Source organism: Leguminivora glycinivorella, chromosome Z (genome assembly GCF_023078275.1).
Source record: "Leguminivora glycinivorella isolate SPB_JAAS2020 chromosome Z, LegGlyc_1.1, whole genome shotgun sequence".
NCBI lineage: Eukaryota > Metazoa > Arthropoda > Insecta > Lepidoptera > Tortricidae > Leguminivora > Leguminivora glycinivorella.
Window position 1 is genome coordinate 4,351,629 of NC_062998.1, and position 17,429 is coordinate 4,369,057.

The 17,429-nt window shown below is 39.5% G+C and overlaps 1 protein-coding gene across 4 annotated transcripts in view; it reads left to right on the plus strand.

The window, feature by feature from the left end:
* LOC125240623 (protein vav) overlaps positions 1-17,429 on the plus strand; it is an 84,591-nt gene that overhangs the window by 27,889 nt on the left and 39,273 nt on the right. For all 4 annotated transcript variants that reach the window (XM_048148595.1, XM_048148596.1, XM_048148597.1 and 1 more), the window contains one exon: positions 2,597-2,767. In XM_048148595.1, the coding sequence (XP_048004552.1) occupies positions 2,597-2,767 (171 nt within the window). The remainder of the gene's footprint in view (positions 1-2,596; positions 2,768-17,429) is intronic.

Genomic DNA, 17,429 nt, shown 5'->3' on the forward strand with positions numbered 1-17,429 from the left:
GACGACAACAACGTATAGGGGGCAACCTGCAAATGACACCTTGTCATACCCCCAAAATTATGGAGATTAGAGGTACCCAAAATCATGCGACACGCTAAAGCTATATCAAATATTTTCGAAAATTGTTTTGCTGTCTAAAAATAACGATGGGCCTTATTTAGTGCAGGTGCCATATTTATCAAAACTTAAACGTAAATCTAGAGCTCACTTCGTGGCCTACAAATGTAGTATACCCCGTTGACTGGACTAGTTACCCTCGAGCGAGTCGCTTCCTCCGAACAAATTGTCAAATACTTCACGGCCGACTTGCAATATTGCAATTAAGTAAGAGTACCACTCCATGTAACTGACAATTAATGCGCCTTGTTACAAATACATAAAGTTCTAAATCGCCAGTTGATTGTCACTCTTACTACTTCAAACGTATTGCAAAGATATTAAAGTTTTAATTCGAGCGGTTTCATTTATACGGTGGCACTCAATTATATCGGAGCAGTCGTGATGCTCAAAATATCTCAACACGCCTTGATGATAGAGGCGTGTCTACATATTTGTGAGAGCCTCGGCCGCTTCGATATATTTGCTAGTGGCTACTATAAGCGGACGTCGCGCCGCCGTGGTCGCCAGTGATACTCCGATTTCGAACGAATAACGTGTTAGCGAAAGAAAGAAATAAATAATATTCTAGGTGAATGTATTTTTTGGTTGTGTTTGTGTTATGTGTCTTCGTGTCGCTGATTTGTTTTATTTAAATTGTGTTTTTATGAAGAAAGATAAGGGGGTGAGTTTTGCTTCGCGTGTCTTCTCAGTATTTTTTGGGAGAAATTAGTGCTTCGTGTTTAAAGAGGTTTGGAATGTAGCATAGGGAGGCTCATGAATGAATATACTTATAATGACAAACTTAAAAACATATTGGTGAAATGTTATAAATATTTTAATTCCGGTAAAAAAACTTCACAGAAAAGCAACCAGCATTTAGGACATCGAATTTTACAAAAATGAACTAAGCATTGCGGTTTGTAACGTCATATCTCTTCTGATGCGAAAGCTTGACGAAAAATGCGACGTAAAATGGAATAATTTTCATACAAAACTGTTTAAATTTCAATAATGATACATGCTGTAATGTATTTAGATACTCTCATCATCACTTGTTTTATACTATTTTTATGTCGCACTAGGTAGACGAAGGTATATCTAATGCATGCCTTATATTTTTGCTTCTATCAATATTGCATTTTTAACAATCACTTTGAAATAATTTTCTTTCTAGTTAAGCACTTGTATTACTTGCATATTTCAAAATGATTGTTGTATTGTATTAATAATGTACCTAAGAACAATCAGCATCTTCTAGCTTTGAGGATTAAAAATTCATCAAGAGTATCTCTCATTCAAAATTTGTCACAGACATCTCATTCTTATAACGAGGGTTTTCTAAATCGTTTTTTTCGCCAGGCTGCGCGACTGAGGCGTCATGTCATTGCCATCCAGGTATTTCTGACAGCAAACTTCATGATTGGTGGATTTTAAAGTTTGCGGTCAGAATTACCTGGCGCTTCAGTATCGCCGCTTGGCGAAAAAAATGGTAGGTAAATACTTTTGCATAGTTTGCCACGAAACTGATGCTGACTGAAAAAAGAGAAAATTATACTAATGAGCGAATCAAAACCACCTTCTAGTCTAGTCTAGTTTTTAGAAAGTTCAATCGGATTCACTTATAATTTAAAATAACGTTACCGTTTAATATCATCCGATTGGTTCAACTTTCATTTGCCAGACTCTAGTTAAAAGATGTCCTAACTTACTTAGCGTTACTTTTCTTAAAGAAACACTTACACTGAAAAAAATCAGATACCTACACTGGGGACCTGGGTGCTCACAAGTACTGAACACATGACTGCATGTTCACTTATTAATGGTCACTTGGGCCACTCCGATATATGACAATAGTAGCACTTTTTTTTCGGTGTATGAAGCGCTACGTTTATAGTATAGATTCGGAGTCGTGGAATGTATTGGACCCCATACATTTCACGATTCACGACTATAGTCGTAGTTATGTAGAGTCAACCAATTGGAACCCTAGACCACTCTACAACCTACTCAAAATGACATCAGTAAGACATTTCTTACAATCTGATTTATAACGTCACTATGGCATAGTTCTACAGTGGCCTACGGTTCCAATTGGTTGACTCATATAGTCTGTCAAATGGCCCATATAGTCTGTCCAAGTTTTCTGCATGACACTCAATTTCATAGACGTTAATATCTACAAAAAGAGTACATTTATAATATAAAATCGATGCAAAGTTCGCTTAGACAGATTGTACGGAACTTTAAGTGCGTTTTCACATTATCCGACCCGATGTCAGGCCGATATTAAAGCCATCATTGCCTTTGACGTCCTTCCTACATCTGAATCTGATCGGATAATGTAAAAGGGTGTCACCACACTAATCGAGATCGATAGCATCAATTGGCGTCAACATGTAACAGACGTCCAATAGTTTCTCACTAAATTGATCGATCGGTTTGTGTGATAACACCCTTAATGAATTGACTCCAACTATAATATACCCTTATTGTTTAGCTCGCCACGTCATCACACAGTCTGGAGAAGCGGGATTACGTGATCAGAGAACTGGTGGATACGGAGTGCAACTATGTCGACGTGCTAAGCAAAATTATCAAGTATTTTCTGAGGCCACTCACTCCGTATCTCAAGGCGCAAGATCTGCAGGTCATCTTCTTTGGGATTAAGGTCAGTTCATCTTAGTTTATGTATTCTTCATTTCTTAGGTCTAGTATTAAAAAAAAATAGTGCGTGGACTTCTCCGCGCGGAAGAAGTGAAACTTCGTAACATAATTGTGATAGATAGCTGGGGGCAACAAGAAGTAAAAATAATAAAAATAAATACCTATACAAAAAGTTTTGCTGTGGTTTAAGTTAAGTTTAAGTTTTATTGAGGGCCTTGCCGTTTTTTCTTTCGTGTATGATATCTATTTCAATTTATAAAAAGTTTTGCATTTGCCGGGGATCGAACCTAGGACTATAGCTAGCGTGAGGGCAAAATTGTACCATGAATGCCACTGGACCACCGTAGCTTATACGAATGGGTGCAAATGTAAGTGTTATGTGCTGCTAATGTTATGTTGCACAACTTATAAAGTCCGCTTTCACATTATGCGATCCGATATCGGATGCCGGAAGGATTTCAATGGAAAAAATCCAAGATGGCGCCTGTAATGTATGGGATATCGGTCCGACGTCCGATATTGGATCGGATAATGTGAAAACGCACTAACAATGACTGTTACGAGCTGTCAGTTGGAAGGCGCATTAGAAGTTTCACTTTAAAAAAATCTTTTTCCCCTCACTGGCTCGGAAACACGTGTTTTATCCTTTAATATCAGCGGGTAAAAACGCATTTTCCCCCTCACTAGCTCGGAAACACGTGTTTTGTCCTTTAATACCAGCGAGTAAAAACGCATTTTATCCACTAGTGGGTAAAGTAATTTGACCTTGAATAATGTCAAATTAATTGCTTTAAAATTGATAAAAGTGGGTGAATTTAGTAATAAAGATGATTTACCACCTGTGGAACTACTGGAAGCAGTGATAAACGCATTTTTTGTGTTGTAGTTTCCTCGCTATAGTGAGGGGAAAAGTTTTGTATTACACTCGGGTGCAAATATATTTTACTTCTCGTGTGTTAAAAAACTCGCAAGTTCAGGATTATATTCTCGAACCACTCGCTTCGCTCGTGGTTCAACTATAGAATCCTTTCACTTGCTCGTTTTTCAATTCCACACTCGGCGTTAAAATACAACTTTGCCCCCTTGTATAACAAATAACTATTATCCAGTAGTGGATAAAGTGATTTGACCTTGTATATAGTCAAATTTTGTGCTTTAAAATTAATAAAAGTGGGTGAATCTAGTGATGAAGATGATTTACCACCTGTGGAACTACTGGAAGCAGTGATAAACGCGTTTTTTGCGTTGTACTTTCCTTGCTATAGTGAGGGGAAAAGTTTTGTGTTACACACGGGTGCAAATGTATTTTACTTCTCGTGTGTTGAAAAACTCGCAAGTTCTGGATTCTATTCTCGACTCAACTATAGAATCCTTTCGCTTGCTCGTTTTTCAATTTCACACTCGGGGTTAGAATACAACTTTGCACCCTTGTATAACAAACAACTATTTTTCTAATACGCCCTTCTTATGATTGAAATTGTTAGGTGAATAGATTAGGTCCTTGGCAGCAATTTTTATGGAACTATTTTTAAAACGTCTAAAAACTGGACATTTCATATACAATGTACATATTATTATATTTTTTTATTAATGATCATAGCACATGTAGAAATCTGAAGAACTAGCATGAACACAATTTAAAATTAAATATATATTCACGTGTAGTAATCCGGGGAGGGATATAACAAACGTCTTTTGTTTTTGCGGTTGACGCCATACGGCGCTAATTTGCGAATCGCATCTGCATGTGATAGCTAAGGGTTGCAAATATTTCATTGTGAATTTTAATATAGAGACGTTCAAATTATGCGACTTTTGTCTCGGAAATCGCAAAACAAAATTTAGCTGTTTCATACATTTCGACTGTCATGATCATGATACCGCTCATTTCTATGGAACAACCAAATTTTTTTTCGCGATTTCGGCATTGGTCTCATTAATAAAAGTATTTTATGTTGTTATTAAAAAAAAATCAGGACAGACCTTTGAACTTGGTGCCCATTTACATATCACTTCTTCTTTTGTTGAAGTGAACAACCAAGGCATATATCATATTATTGAACTTTGCTCTCATTTCACATTTATGTTTTTGATGGGATTTCTACTACCCTACCCGGCTACCATAGTCTTATTTTATGTACAATTAGTGCGCCCCTAGACCTTAAAAGTATTGCCCTACGTGTCAAATTTGGAATCTTTAGCACCAGCGGTTTGGGCTGTGCGTTGATTTAAGTCAGTCAGTCACTCAGGACTTTGCCGTTTATATATATAGATTTTACCTTTTGCGAAATGTTTTTCCTTCGTGAAAATATCACGGAAACTCAAGAACGAGTCATGTCAGTCCGTCTCAGCACAAGAAATACTAACGTACTTAACCGACTTAACATGGCACTCGGGAGCTTCCCTAAAAACACGAAGGGAAAACACTACATCTATACCTAGCAAGAGGGACATGGCAGCCTTTAAAATCGACTACCAAAACTGGGAGAAGCTTGTGGAGAAGCGGACGGAGTGGCGAAAGTGCGTTGGAGATGGTCGCAAGTGCGTCGATGAGACCTGGTTTGCGGCACTTGCTGACAAAAGGGAAAGAAGACACCATAGCGAAACGTCGCAATCGGTTGCAAGCTTCCCTTGTCAGCTATGTGGCAAAATGTGTCGCTCTCGCATAGGTCTCTTTAGTCATCAAAAGCGATGTCTCTCGGACATTGCACCATAAATCGTCTGAAATAGACGCTAAGGCCAGTAGTATACCTAGCAGCAGCGGCTGGTCCATACAAGTCGATTCCCACCGGCTTGCCTAAAATTGATTACTAGTAAAGTACCTAATGTTAAGGTAGGTTTCTTTTTGCTCAGTGTTGCCTTGCCTAGCAGAAATTTTCATCAGCCGCCACTGATCCCTATATAATCTCCTTGGCATCACTTTGTTCGGTAAAAAAAAGTTGTTAAATTATAGTCTAAATATAAATAGAACCATTAGATACGTAAGCTAATCTCTTTGGTCCGAGTTAAGGTGAGGAAATGTACACATATTTATGAACTCGACTGTACCTATTTATTTCTCCCGGCATCCCTGTGTTACATTGCCTTCGACCTCATCCACTCTTTATGCAAAACAACCTGACCTGGTTTAGAATAGAAAAATCTTAGTTCTTGTTAAAGGATCTATTCGCTATTACGCCCGACCGACCTACTGCATAGGAGATGAGGCTGTATCTAATTCATCATCCTCCTTGCGTTATCCCGGCATTTGCCATGGCTCATGGGAGCCTGGGGTCCGCTTTGACAACTAATCACAAGATTTGGCGAAGGCACTAGTTTTTACGAAAGCGACTGCCATCTGACCTTCCAACCCGAATAGTAACTAGGCTTTATTGGAATTAGTCCGGTTTCCTCACGATGTTTTCCTTCGCCGAAAAGCGACTGACAAATATCAAATAACATTTCGCACATAAGTTCAGAAAAACTCATTGGTACGAGCCGGGTTCGAACTCGCGACCTCCGGATCGAAAGTCGCACGCTCTTACCGGTAGGCCACCAGCGCTTATCCAAATATAAGAAAGAAAATTGTCGCGCGTAGGGCAACCCGAGGCTTAATTTTTTTTAAGTGTATTTCTCCATTGATATTGTCGATGATTCCGCCATCGTCAAGGTTTAAAGGCCTGAGTGCACGCTGCACGTTCCTATTGGGCATTGTGCGGGGCGGGGCGTGCGACGTGCATGTCAAACAATTGAAGCTCATACAAGTGTTCTAAGTCGATGCTGCGTAGGGTGCACGCGAGCGAGCCTCTACACTACACTGAGAGAAATTTGCATTGTGAATTTAACAAGTTCGACTTGTTGCGGTTTATCCGTTTGAATCAGCCAAACGTATGTTTAAAACAATATGTGTCAGGTTGTTTTTATAAAATCGACTTGTTGATTCAAATATATTGCCGATTCAAATGACAAGTAGCTTGTTGTTTGAACCAAAGAGCACGTAGGCGCTATTTTAACCAAAAAACTTGTCGAACGAACATGAAAACTGGTTGTATTTTCTCTCAGTGTAAACCCCTTATAAACGTACACTAAAGTTATCAAGCCGATAAAGTTCGTTTGTCCCTTTCCGACGTATTGGTGTGATAGAAAGGGACAAACGAACTTTATCGGCTTGATAACTTTAGTGAACTTTTATGAATAAGGGGGTAAGTCGGCACGCACTTTATGAAGAGTATGACGATATTTGGCCGTTGAACATTAGTTCAGATGAGGGATCGAAGTTAGATCCCTAAAGCAGAGCCAGCATAAAGTCTTGGCTTATAAGGTCATACTCACACTGAGAGAAATTTGCATTGTGAATTTAACAGGTTCGACTTGTTAAAATTGTGTAGTAAATGGAATAAATCACAATATTGATGATACAAGTCGAATTTGTTCGAACAACAAGGTCAAACTTGTTAAAAGATATTTGATTGAATCAGCCAAACATATGTTTAAAACAATGTGTGTCATATTGCTTTTATAAAATCGACTTGTAGAATGTAATAGTTACACTTAACAAAATCTAACTTGTCTGAACCAAAGAGCATGTAGACGCTATTTTGACCAAAGAACTTGTTGAACGAACATGAAAACTGGTTGTTTTTTCTCTCAGTGTAGTAATAAGGTTCTGACACGATCTTATGAGCGTGTCATATACTTTTGCGGCCATTAAAAAGTAACAAATTATTGCTGGCGACTGTACTTGACTACTAATCAAATCAGCTCCTTTTGTCGAACTGTCAAAACGACTTGTTACTGTGAAATTTATGTGAAACATAATCCTATTGTCACGATTTATTACTCCGTCAGTTATTATTTTCTAGGAAACCGATTGAAGATGAGCTTAAAAACTTTTGCTGCCTTCCTTTCTTAAAATTGATTAAAGTCACTTCGAGTTTTATGAAAGTTAATTAACGTTGGCTTCCAATGAACTCAGTGAAAAAGTCTAACAACTTTAGTAGAACAATGGAAGGTCTTGTCAGAATAAACAAAGAGGATCGAGTCTCATAGAGAATTAGCTTTTAAGTTCGCGGCTTCACTCGAGTTAAATTAAAAAAAAAATGCGGAATGCTCAATACACACTTCCACTTCCCATTTTAGGGAAATGGGGGGGGGGGGGGGGGGGGGGGGGGTTGACACACGCGTTCAGCAATTATCTTTATTTTTTTAATAACTCGACAACCGCAAGAGTTAAGACGCTAGTTTCCTAGAGAAATTAATTGCATTTGATGTCATGAATCTTCCTTTAAAGTTAACGAAATTCAATAAAAACAGGGTGTATAGTACCGACAACCGGTCTGGCTCAGTGGGTAGTGACCCTGCCTGCTGAGCCGCGGTCCCAGGTTCGAATCCCGGTAAGGGCATTTATTTGTGTGATGAGCACAGATATTTGTTCCTGAGTCATGGATGTTTTCTATGTATATAAGTATGTATTTATCTATTTAAGTATGTATATCGTCGCTTAGCACCCAGAGTACAAGCTTTGCTTAGTTTGGGGCTAAGTTGATGTGTGTAAGGTGTCCCCCAATAAAAAAATAAAAAAAACACAAGCTTCCTTGAGCTTACCGTTGGACTGTAATCTTTATAAAATGTTCTATTTTCATTATTTATAAATCGTTTGAGTATTGTTTCCAGAAAGGCGGTAAAGACAAGGGATCATTTAAAAATAATGAGTCTGCCTTGAATCGATCCTTACAGAGAAATATAATTTATATAATAAATCCTCCGGGCTGGTTAGCAATACTAATGAGACTCATTTCTTCGTATAATTTACTTCATGCATGAAAAATATTTTGCTATTTTTTTATTAAATTCGTTTACACATAGGTACCTACACCAGCAGTTCTCGAAAAGTTTGTACAAAAATTAAGGGAAAAGTTAAATTTGTTTTTATTAATTCCTATTTTGTTACCAAGATTTTGTTGATGAATTGAGATTTTATTAAGTTTTATTTCGTCATTAAGGTTGTCTAGTATCTATATTTTCTTAATTATAACAATTATCCTGTATATATCTTACGAAAGTCGAATTATATTACTAAATGTTGGTAACAAAATAGGATCAATTAAAATTTGCTGACGTGTCATTGTACAAAGTTGACGGGAATTGCTGACACCTACATATAACTCCGCGGTGCAGACAGAAAAAACGTAACTCTGAAATATACATTTTTTAATTAATTAATTAATATTAGATTCGTAAATCAGAAAATTTTCAGTCAGTAAAGAATACTATAGAGTCAGTCGCCATCACATATACATATCTGTCCGGACGGTGCGCGCAATAATATCTGAACTGAACTGAACGCCTTAGGCCTGATTTAGACGGCGTGCGAGCCGCATGCAACTCTTATGCGAGTTCTCGTACCGTCTAAATGGGCCCTTATCGCCTTGACAATAGCGGCGTGTTCAGATATTTGTGATCATTTTGACCGCTCCGATATGCCTGATGGCGACTGTACTTTGTAAATACACGAAGTTGTACACTAACCCCCTTATGCATAAACGTACACTAAACTTATCAAGCCGATAAAGTTCGTTTGTCCCTGTTCTATCACACCAATACGTCGGAAAGGGACAAACGAACTTTATCGGCTTGATAAGTTTACGAATAACGGGGTAAATCACTTTCCCAGTGAGATATCCCGTTCCGATTGATTCTCGCTAACAATTCCATGTTACAATGTGGTATTCAAATAAATGAACAACGTTGCAAAACTCATCCGAATCCAATTTGAGTTTGGCCCTGTTTCTACTGTCTCTCCGATACGAATAGACTGACCGGATTGGAAAAATAAACGAAAGGGGGAATTCTATGTAAATACATATTCACGTATACATACGCTTGACAAGAATCCTTTTCATCATAAGTACTTGCTCCTACCTAAAGATTATTGTACATAGGTATATGTGACTAAGTATACCGAAAATATCCTAAAGCACCTTGGTCTTTGGAGTTAAAGCTAAATATTTCTAAGTATCGTTATCACATTGCTACGCTTACAGGTAATACATGAGACTTAATGAACAAAGTTTCAAAGGCACCACAAGTATCTGATCTAAGACTTAATAGTTACCTGTGCGTTCTGTTATATAGAAACTGCGAGATGTTCTAATACGATATGAGATATTGTACAGATGTCACTACACCTAGATTTTCGTATTCGATAAGATTTTCGTATTTTTAACCCCCGACGCAAAAACGACGGGGTGTTATAAGTTTGACGTGTCTGTATGTCTGTCTGTTTGTCTGTCTGTGTGTGTGTCTATCTGTGGCTCCGTAGCTCCCGAACGGGTGAACCGATTTCGATTTAGTTTTTTTGTTTGAAAGCTGAGTTAGTCGGGAGTGTTCTTAGCCATGTTTCATGAAAATCGGTCGACTATGTCGCGGTCGGGCGGGGGTTATTACTAAATTTAAATTTTGTGGTTATTACGTAAATGTACGAACGTGTCATGCTGTTTCAGTCAGTCCCTGTGCAAGACATACGGACACTGTCTAAACTAGCATGACAAATACGAACGTTTCCGGAAAAATGCGAAGGAAAACCTTTTCGCACTACATCTGTATTGACTTAAATTGACCGTCGAAATATCGGGAGCTCGACAAAATTCAAAAAGGTATTTACAAAAACGTAGTTATACCTACGCCAGGGGCGGCTCACTCCGCGATCCTTTCGCCGCGCTACAAGTACATGCCGGCGGCCGCGAGTTCGCGGCCCATTCAGTGGCGACGACCTTCGCGCGGCGCAATAGAATTCAATGTCGTCTGCACGCGTGCGGTCCGTTTGTTAATGTAGGTAAGAATTTAGAATGGCGGCGTTTTGTGAACATCAAAGGAGTGAGCCTTCTGTACTTGTACTATTATATATTCTGTGCCTACGCATTTAAGTACTTAAGTCCTGATTACAGAGTTACTAGCTTTTTCCCGCGGCTTCGCCTTCGTACCAAAAGTAATTTTATTCAAACTTTGTACCCCCGTTTCACCTCCTTAGGAGGCGAATTTTGAAAAATCTTTTTTAATGCGCCCCTGCACCTTATAAGAAACCTACGTGTCAAATTTAAAATCCCTAGAATCAACGGTTTCGGCTGTGCTTTGATATGTCAGTCAGTCAGTCAGTATTTTCTTTTATATACATATTTAGATAAATGTTGCGGTGAGCGGCAGCCATACATTGGAGCGAGCCACAGCGATGGGGCTTTTCATTCGCACATATAGGTTGCCGCTCACCGCTGTCGCGCTTTAGACCAATGTCGTGGTTGGGCCGTTAAGGGTCGGCTCACACCGCAATAGCAGTCGGGCGGCCGCGCGACCTGTCTGAGTTAGTCAAGTGATACTGCAGGGGGGTGCCCTCTATTTCGCCTATCATTAATTCGCATAATTTGAATTCGCATAACAGATTTGGCATAACATGATTGTTCATAACATTGAATAAGCATAATATTAAAAATGCATAATTATTATTTCGCATAACAATGAATCTGCATAATTGAAATTTGCATACTATTATTACGTATAACTTTAATTATCCTAAAATGAATTGCCATACTTACTAACTGTATGGAGCAAGCGATTGGATCAATCAGGGGCTGATTTTCCAATTTCGAGCGCTCGATTTTGAGTGTTTAATTTTATACTGTCTCGCTTACTAAGCTTGAAAAAAATAGGGGCAAGTAAGGTACAGTGGGGCAAATCTCGAGTGGGGGCAGATGTAACTGGTCCATTTCTCCCATGATTTACAATGTTTGCATTATTAAATAGAGTGTAAAGAGAGTGTGGTTCAAAAAGTGATATCTTGAGCGTTGCGAGGGTTTCAAGGCACGTTAACCTTCATACAGCACGTTAAACTTTGCCACCGAGTTTTAAACACAAAATTTTTCACCACCCAACATGAACAAAATACTGACTATAAAACATCAAACTAAATCAAATCCATCGATTTCTTCAATATTTATGATTCAAAATCATCACTTATAGGTAAAATTCTATCAAATAGTGTGGCTTAAAGCCAGCAGATGTTCAAAATGGACTGTATTGTGTTATAAAGAAGTAAGGCCGTACTACCGCATATGGAGCTATGGCTTACCTGATGCGGCGACAGTTGGAGTTGGCAGAGGCCTCTGCTTCTGCTTCTTCTGGTTTATACGTATTCAAATTATGTTATTATTTAGAATTTCTGATGTCTCTCGCTTAAACATTTGTGACACTGACTTTTTGAAGTATTTGCATGACATGTGATTTTAATAACAGGCCAGTAGCCTCACTAAATCCAATGAGGTAGTACAGCGATATAAATAAAAAGGTTGTATACTAAACAACTAGCTTAAGACATCAAGTTAAAATTTACTTTGCACTCTTGTGTTAAAATGCAAATTTGCTATTTGTTTTCAAACAGCAAAGTAAGTCTTTACCCGTTAGTGTGGTGAAAATATAATTTTCTTGTATGCCATTTAATAATTCTACGTAACAAAGTTATGCTTATTATACTTATACCAATTCATCGTTATACCAATTTACATTATGCGCATTAGCATTATACGTAATCTGTTATGCGTAATAATGATATGCGTATTTAACGTTATGCGTAATAAACGGTATGCCAATTCATATTAGGAGTATTCAGTTATGCGAATTAATATAGACCCACTGCAGGGCGATCATGGTCGCGCAATAAATGATAAAACATCGGGCCGCACTTACAAATAGTGCGATAGAGACGGCCTGATGTTTTATCATTTATCACGCGACCATAATTGCCTGCTTGGTCTTTTTAAGTGGGTGGCAGCCACCCACTGCTCGCCACTGCCGGCCGCTGCCATTCCGGTGTGAGCCGACCCTAAGATTTTCACCAACCTCTTTCCTCCCGTGGCTGTCGTAGAAGTCGACCGAGGGATTTGAGTTCACTTGGTGGGCCATTGCTAGCAACCTCGCACGATTTAATTTACTTTCTACCCATAAACAGGGGCGGCTCACTCCGCGATTCTATCGCCGTGCTACAAGTACATGCCGGGGCCGAGAGTTCGCGGCCCATTCAGTGGTTCGACCTTCGCGCGGCGCAATAGAATTCAATGTCGGCTGCGCGCGTGCGGTCCGTTTGTTAATGTAGAGAATTCATAATGGATGGAATATCAAAGGAGTGAGCCTTCTGTCTGTACTTGTACTATTATACTTATATTCTGTGCAATAAATAGCGAACACTGGCATTGAAATTGCGCTTTTTGAATACAGACGTCAGTTTATTTTATGATATGTTATGTGCAGATAAAGCGCTTCATAATGTAACAATGACCCAGTTTCCGAAATGAAAACAAATTAGTATTGTAGCTGCTCGATTTCCACTGAAACATTAATCAGCGTTAAATTATAGTGTTTTATAAAGTTTTATGTGAACTGAATAATCATAGCCTGATATTTAACTATACGGCTGATGCTCACGTTAACGAAAATGAAAAAATATTTCAGATAAGTAGGTAAAAACGAAACTTAAGTATGAGATTGAAACATGTCGCCAATCGCGATGTATGTAATAGCCACTGGTCCCACCGCGAGCTAGTAACTTATGAGCTAACAGCTATAAAATCTAACAAAAGATAGCACTCCCGTGCAAATAAAAGAGACACGGCGATATTCACAGTTAACCGCTGGGCGAGTATAAACATCGTCGTGTCTCTTTTGTTTACACGGGAGCGATTATCTTTGTTCGTTTTTATAGTCGATAGCTCATAGTTTACTAGCTCGCGGTGGACCAGTGCCTTAACGTCAGCACAGTCAGCATCAAAACTAACGGATCAAATATCTAAACTGACATGATTATTTATTATTATTATTTATTTATTCGTAAAAACATGTTTACAAGACATTACAGTAAAACCAATGCGTCACGAATCTTAGATAACAAAAAAGAGAACAATAAAAATAAAATTAAACAATTGATTTGGACGATGACGTCACAGCGTGGCTCTGTTGCGTCGTTTGCCCCGGTGTAGGATGTGGCAGGACATATTTTGACATATTTTTTATTGATTTTCTCTGCGGTTCGTTTTTAACTTGTCATTTTTATTTTATTCCTACGCGCATCGATCATCAAGTTGCAAATACAATTGAATATAAGCGGGTTTGTATTGAAGACGAAGTTTATTCATAAGTTCGCGTAGTTTGTGGTGCCCGGGCTATCATATCGATGAAGTTAAATTTGTCGATGCTAATTTAGTCTGCCCGGACTATAAAGTTTAGTATTGGTTTCTGAGTGAGTCTCTGTACGTTGGGACTAACACGGCATGACTGATTTTGTAGTATCTCAATATGAGGCCACAGTAAAGTTCTTAGTTTGGAGCGTTGGTGGCCTTTTTTTTTTTGACGGAGTGGGAATGCTGTTACGCACGATGTGTGGGACTCGCCGTTTCTTTCCCCTCCCCTAGCGAGAGGGGGGAAACTTGGCCCTACCCACTAAACCCACTCCGGCGTTCCATCCTCTTTGCCGTTCGTGAGGGCGCGCTGGGATCGATGTATGTGTCATCATGTCATTCACCACGGCGCCCTCCGGCATTGCCCGGGCTTGCGGCCAAGGCACCCGCATAAAGAGGGGGATCAGAGACGCTTGATCCCCCTCGCTGGCATCAATCAGGGGGGTAATACCCCTTACGGCTCGAGGCGAGCGTACGCTCTTCGCCTTCGACCCTGCCGCCTGCGTCGTAGCGGAAGAGCGTCTGCGGCTGCTTCTCGCTCCCTCTCTGCTTCTTCCTTCTGCGATATGATCACTTCGCAGAAGGAAACCACCGCATTCCAGTTTCTCTCGCTACCCAGTATGTATAGCTTCTATTACGCTGCGTAGCGAGAGGTCCGCCATCCCCGTCGCCGCCCTGAGGGAGGCTCTTTCAACAGCCCAGCGACCGCACTCTTCCAAAGTGTGCTGGGCCGTGTCGTCCGCTGCGCCGCATTCGTGGCAGTGAGGCCCCGGCTCTCTCCGTATTCTGTGCAGGTAATGTCCGAAACAGCCGTGTCCGGACACCACCTGCGTCATCCTGTATGTTAGGGCCCCCCTCCTGTGGCTGAGCCACTCGTCCATTCACTGGGAGAATAGCACCTATGGTTCGGATTCCATAGGCGCTATTCTCCAAGGCCTCCCTCTATCAGGCGCTCCGCGGCAGCCCGCTCCCTCCTCTCTGCTTCCTCGGCGTCTGGGACCTCTCCTCGCTCCCTGGCTTCCACTTTAAGCCGGTACCTCTCCGCGAGCGTTGGTGGCCTAGCGGTGTGTAAGAACTGAGTTCACGCTCATATTAGGGCGTGCGGCGTACAGTCAACCAATCTGAATCCTAGGCACTGTAGAACCCTTTCATAGTAAAAGTTAAACTGTCTTCTATAGCAAGTAAAGCACGGTGTCAATACGACAGGGTTCGAGAGTGGCCTAGCTTTCTAATTGGTTGACTGTACATGTCCTGTAAGTGCCCTCAGTCGACGCTGCATATGTTCACTATAACGGCTCAGCCACGACATTGGTCTAAGCGCGACAGCGGTGAGCGGCGGCCATATATTGGAGTGAGACACAGCGATGGGACTTTTCATTCGCACGTATGGCTGCCGCTCACCGCTGTCGCGCTTAGACCAATGTCGTGGCTGGGCCGTAATATGCTTAGCTCACCACGTAGGTACTAGGTACTTATGCCTTACCACATGCCGAAAATACGCACACATACACACAATAAATAGCAAATGTCATGTAGCCATCCTTATGACCTCAGAACCACACCTTGGACAATGGCGATCAAATATATAAATAAATAAAATAAAATAAATAAATAAATAAATATTATAGGACATTCTTACACATATTGACTGAGGCCCACGGTAAGCTCAAGAAGGCTTGTGTTGTGGGTAGGTACTCAGACAACGATATATATAATATATAAATACTTATATACATAGAAAACATCTATGACTCAGGAACAAATATCTGTGCTCATCACACAAATAAATGCCCTTACCGGGATTCGAACCCGGGACCGCGGCGCAGCAGGCAGGGTCACTACCGACTGCGCCAGACCGGTCGTCAAAAGAATATGAATGAAAGGGTTTACTGACGATTCGCCAAAAAACGTTTCCCAAAGTTTCACATCCCAAACTATTATTCCCAAATTATCATTTCCCAAATAAACGTTTGGCAAAACAACTTATCGCAAATTGACATTTAGCAAAACTTTTTTTGGCAAGTATTTACTTCCCAAAATATTTACTTGGTCAAATTTCATTTTACCAAATATTATTTAGTCAAAGGTATTGTTAGGCAAAATTTACATTTCCCAATATATTGTAATTAAATGGCGCACTAGAAATTTGTTTGTTGATCTTATACTTTGTGTAAAATAATGTGTATGTCGTACTTTTTTTCCTCCTGCTTCAAATGTCAAGGATGACATTTTCTTTCACTTACATGTCCGGATAAATTTAATTAAAAAGAAACCTGATGTTTTCAAGACCATTATGTTCTATTAATTTTTAATTACTTACTTTAAAAAGTCATTTCCAGTTTGCTCACTGTCAACCTAACACGCTCCTCCTCGCTTCGCTCGTCGTCGCACCTAAACTGACTCTGTCACACACGAGTTTTCTGTTACAATACAAATAATAAAATTATTACATACATTTATACCTTGTAAGTTGTAATGTTTATTATGAAACGTGGTTTTACATGGCGTAATTTGTAGAAATATTTTTTGACAAAAAAATAGTTGACAAAATAATATTGTCCAGTAATTAATTTGACAAAAATAAAGTTGAGCAAACTATTCTTGTCCAGCTGAAGCACTTGGGAATAAAACTGAAATTATCATTTGACAGATTTTAAGTTTAAGGCAAAAAAATCTTCGGTATATTAAATGGATCCCGAAGAAATGAAAATGCAAATGCCTAAATATTCCCGAAATTTGCGATGTGAAATTTTGACCAAACATGTTTTTGGGATATAAGTTTTGCCATTAAAAACATTTGCGAAATAAAGTTTTGTCTAAATAAAATTTGACTAAGTAAAATTGTGCCAAATGATAATTTGACCAAACAAATTCTTTGCGAAACATACCTTTGCCAAACAATACTTTGGGAAATGAAACTATTGCGATATGATTATTGGGAAATGAAATTTGACGAAACGTTTTTTGGCGAAACGGCAGGACACCGAATGAAAGAGGCGCGTTCCTACGCACACAGTCTAAGCTCGTGTAGGTGAACGCATACCATGCTTGTATGAGTGAGATATGACAGGTCGGCTGGTCGCGTTATTGACAGGCGAACCACGAGCCATACTGTACGATAGTACTCTTTATTATACTTATAGTGTCAGAACTGCGAGATTAGAATATATCTGGTTGTGCACGTACTTATTCGTTTTTCGGTATAGTTTCGGTACTAGCGAACCGCTCCTGAAATGCAGTATTTTTGAGTGAATAATATTTTTAAACAACTCTTGCACATTCTTGGGAGGAATATGAAAAATGTGGTTTCCTTTGAGAACACGACATTGTGTTTTTTGCGGTGGGTTCTTTGTTTTGATATGCAGATATAATCCCATTTGAGTGTACGTGTTTAAGCCGTGAATACATTAGAATATCTTTATAGCTATATGGTTAATAGTAGGTATTCGTATTTATTAGAATTTAATA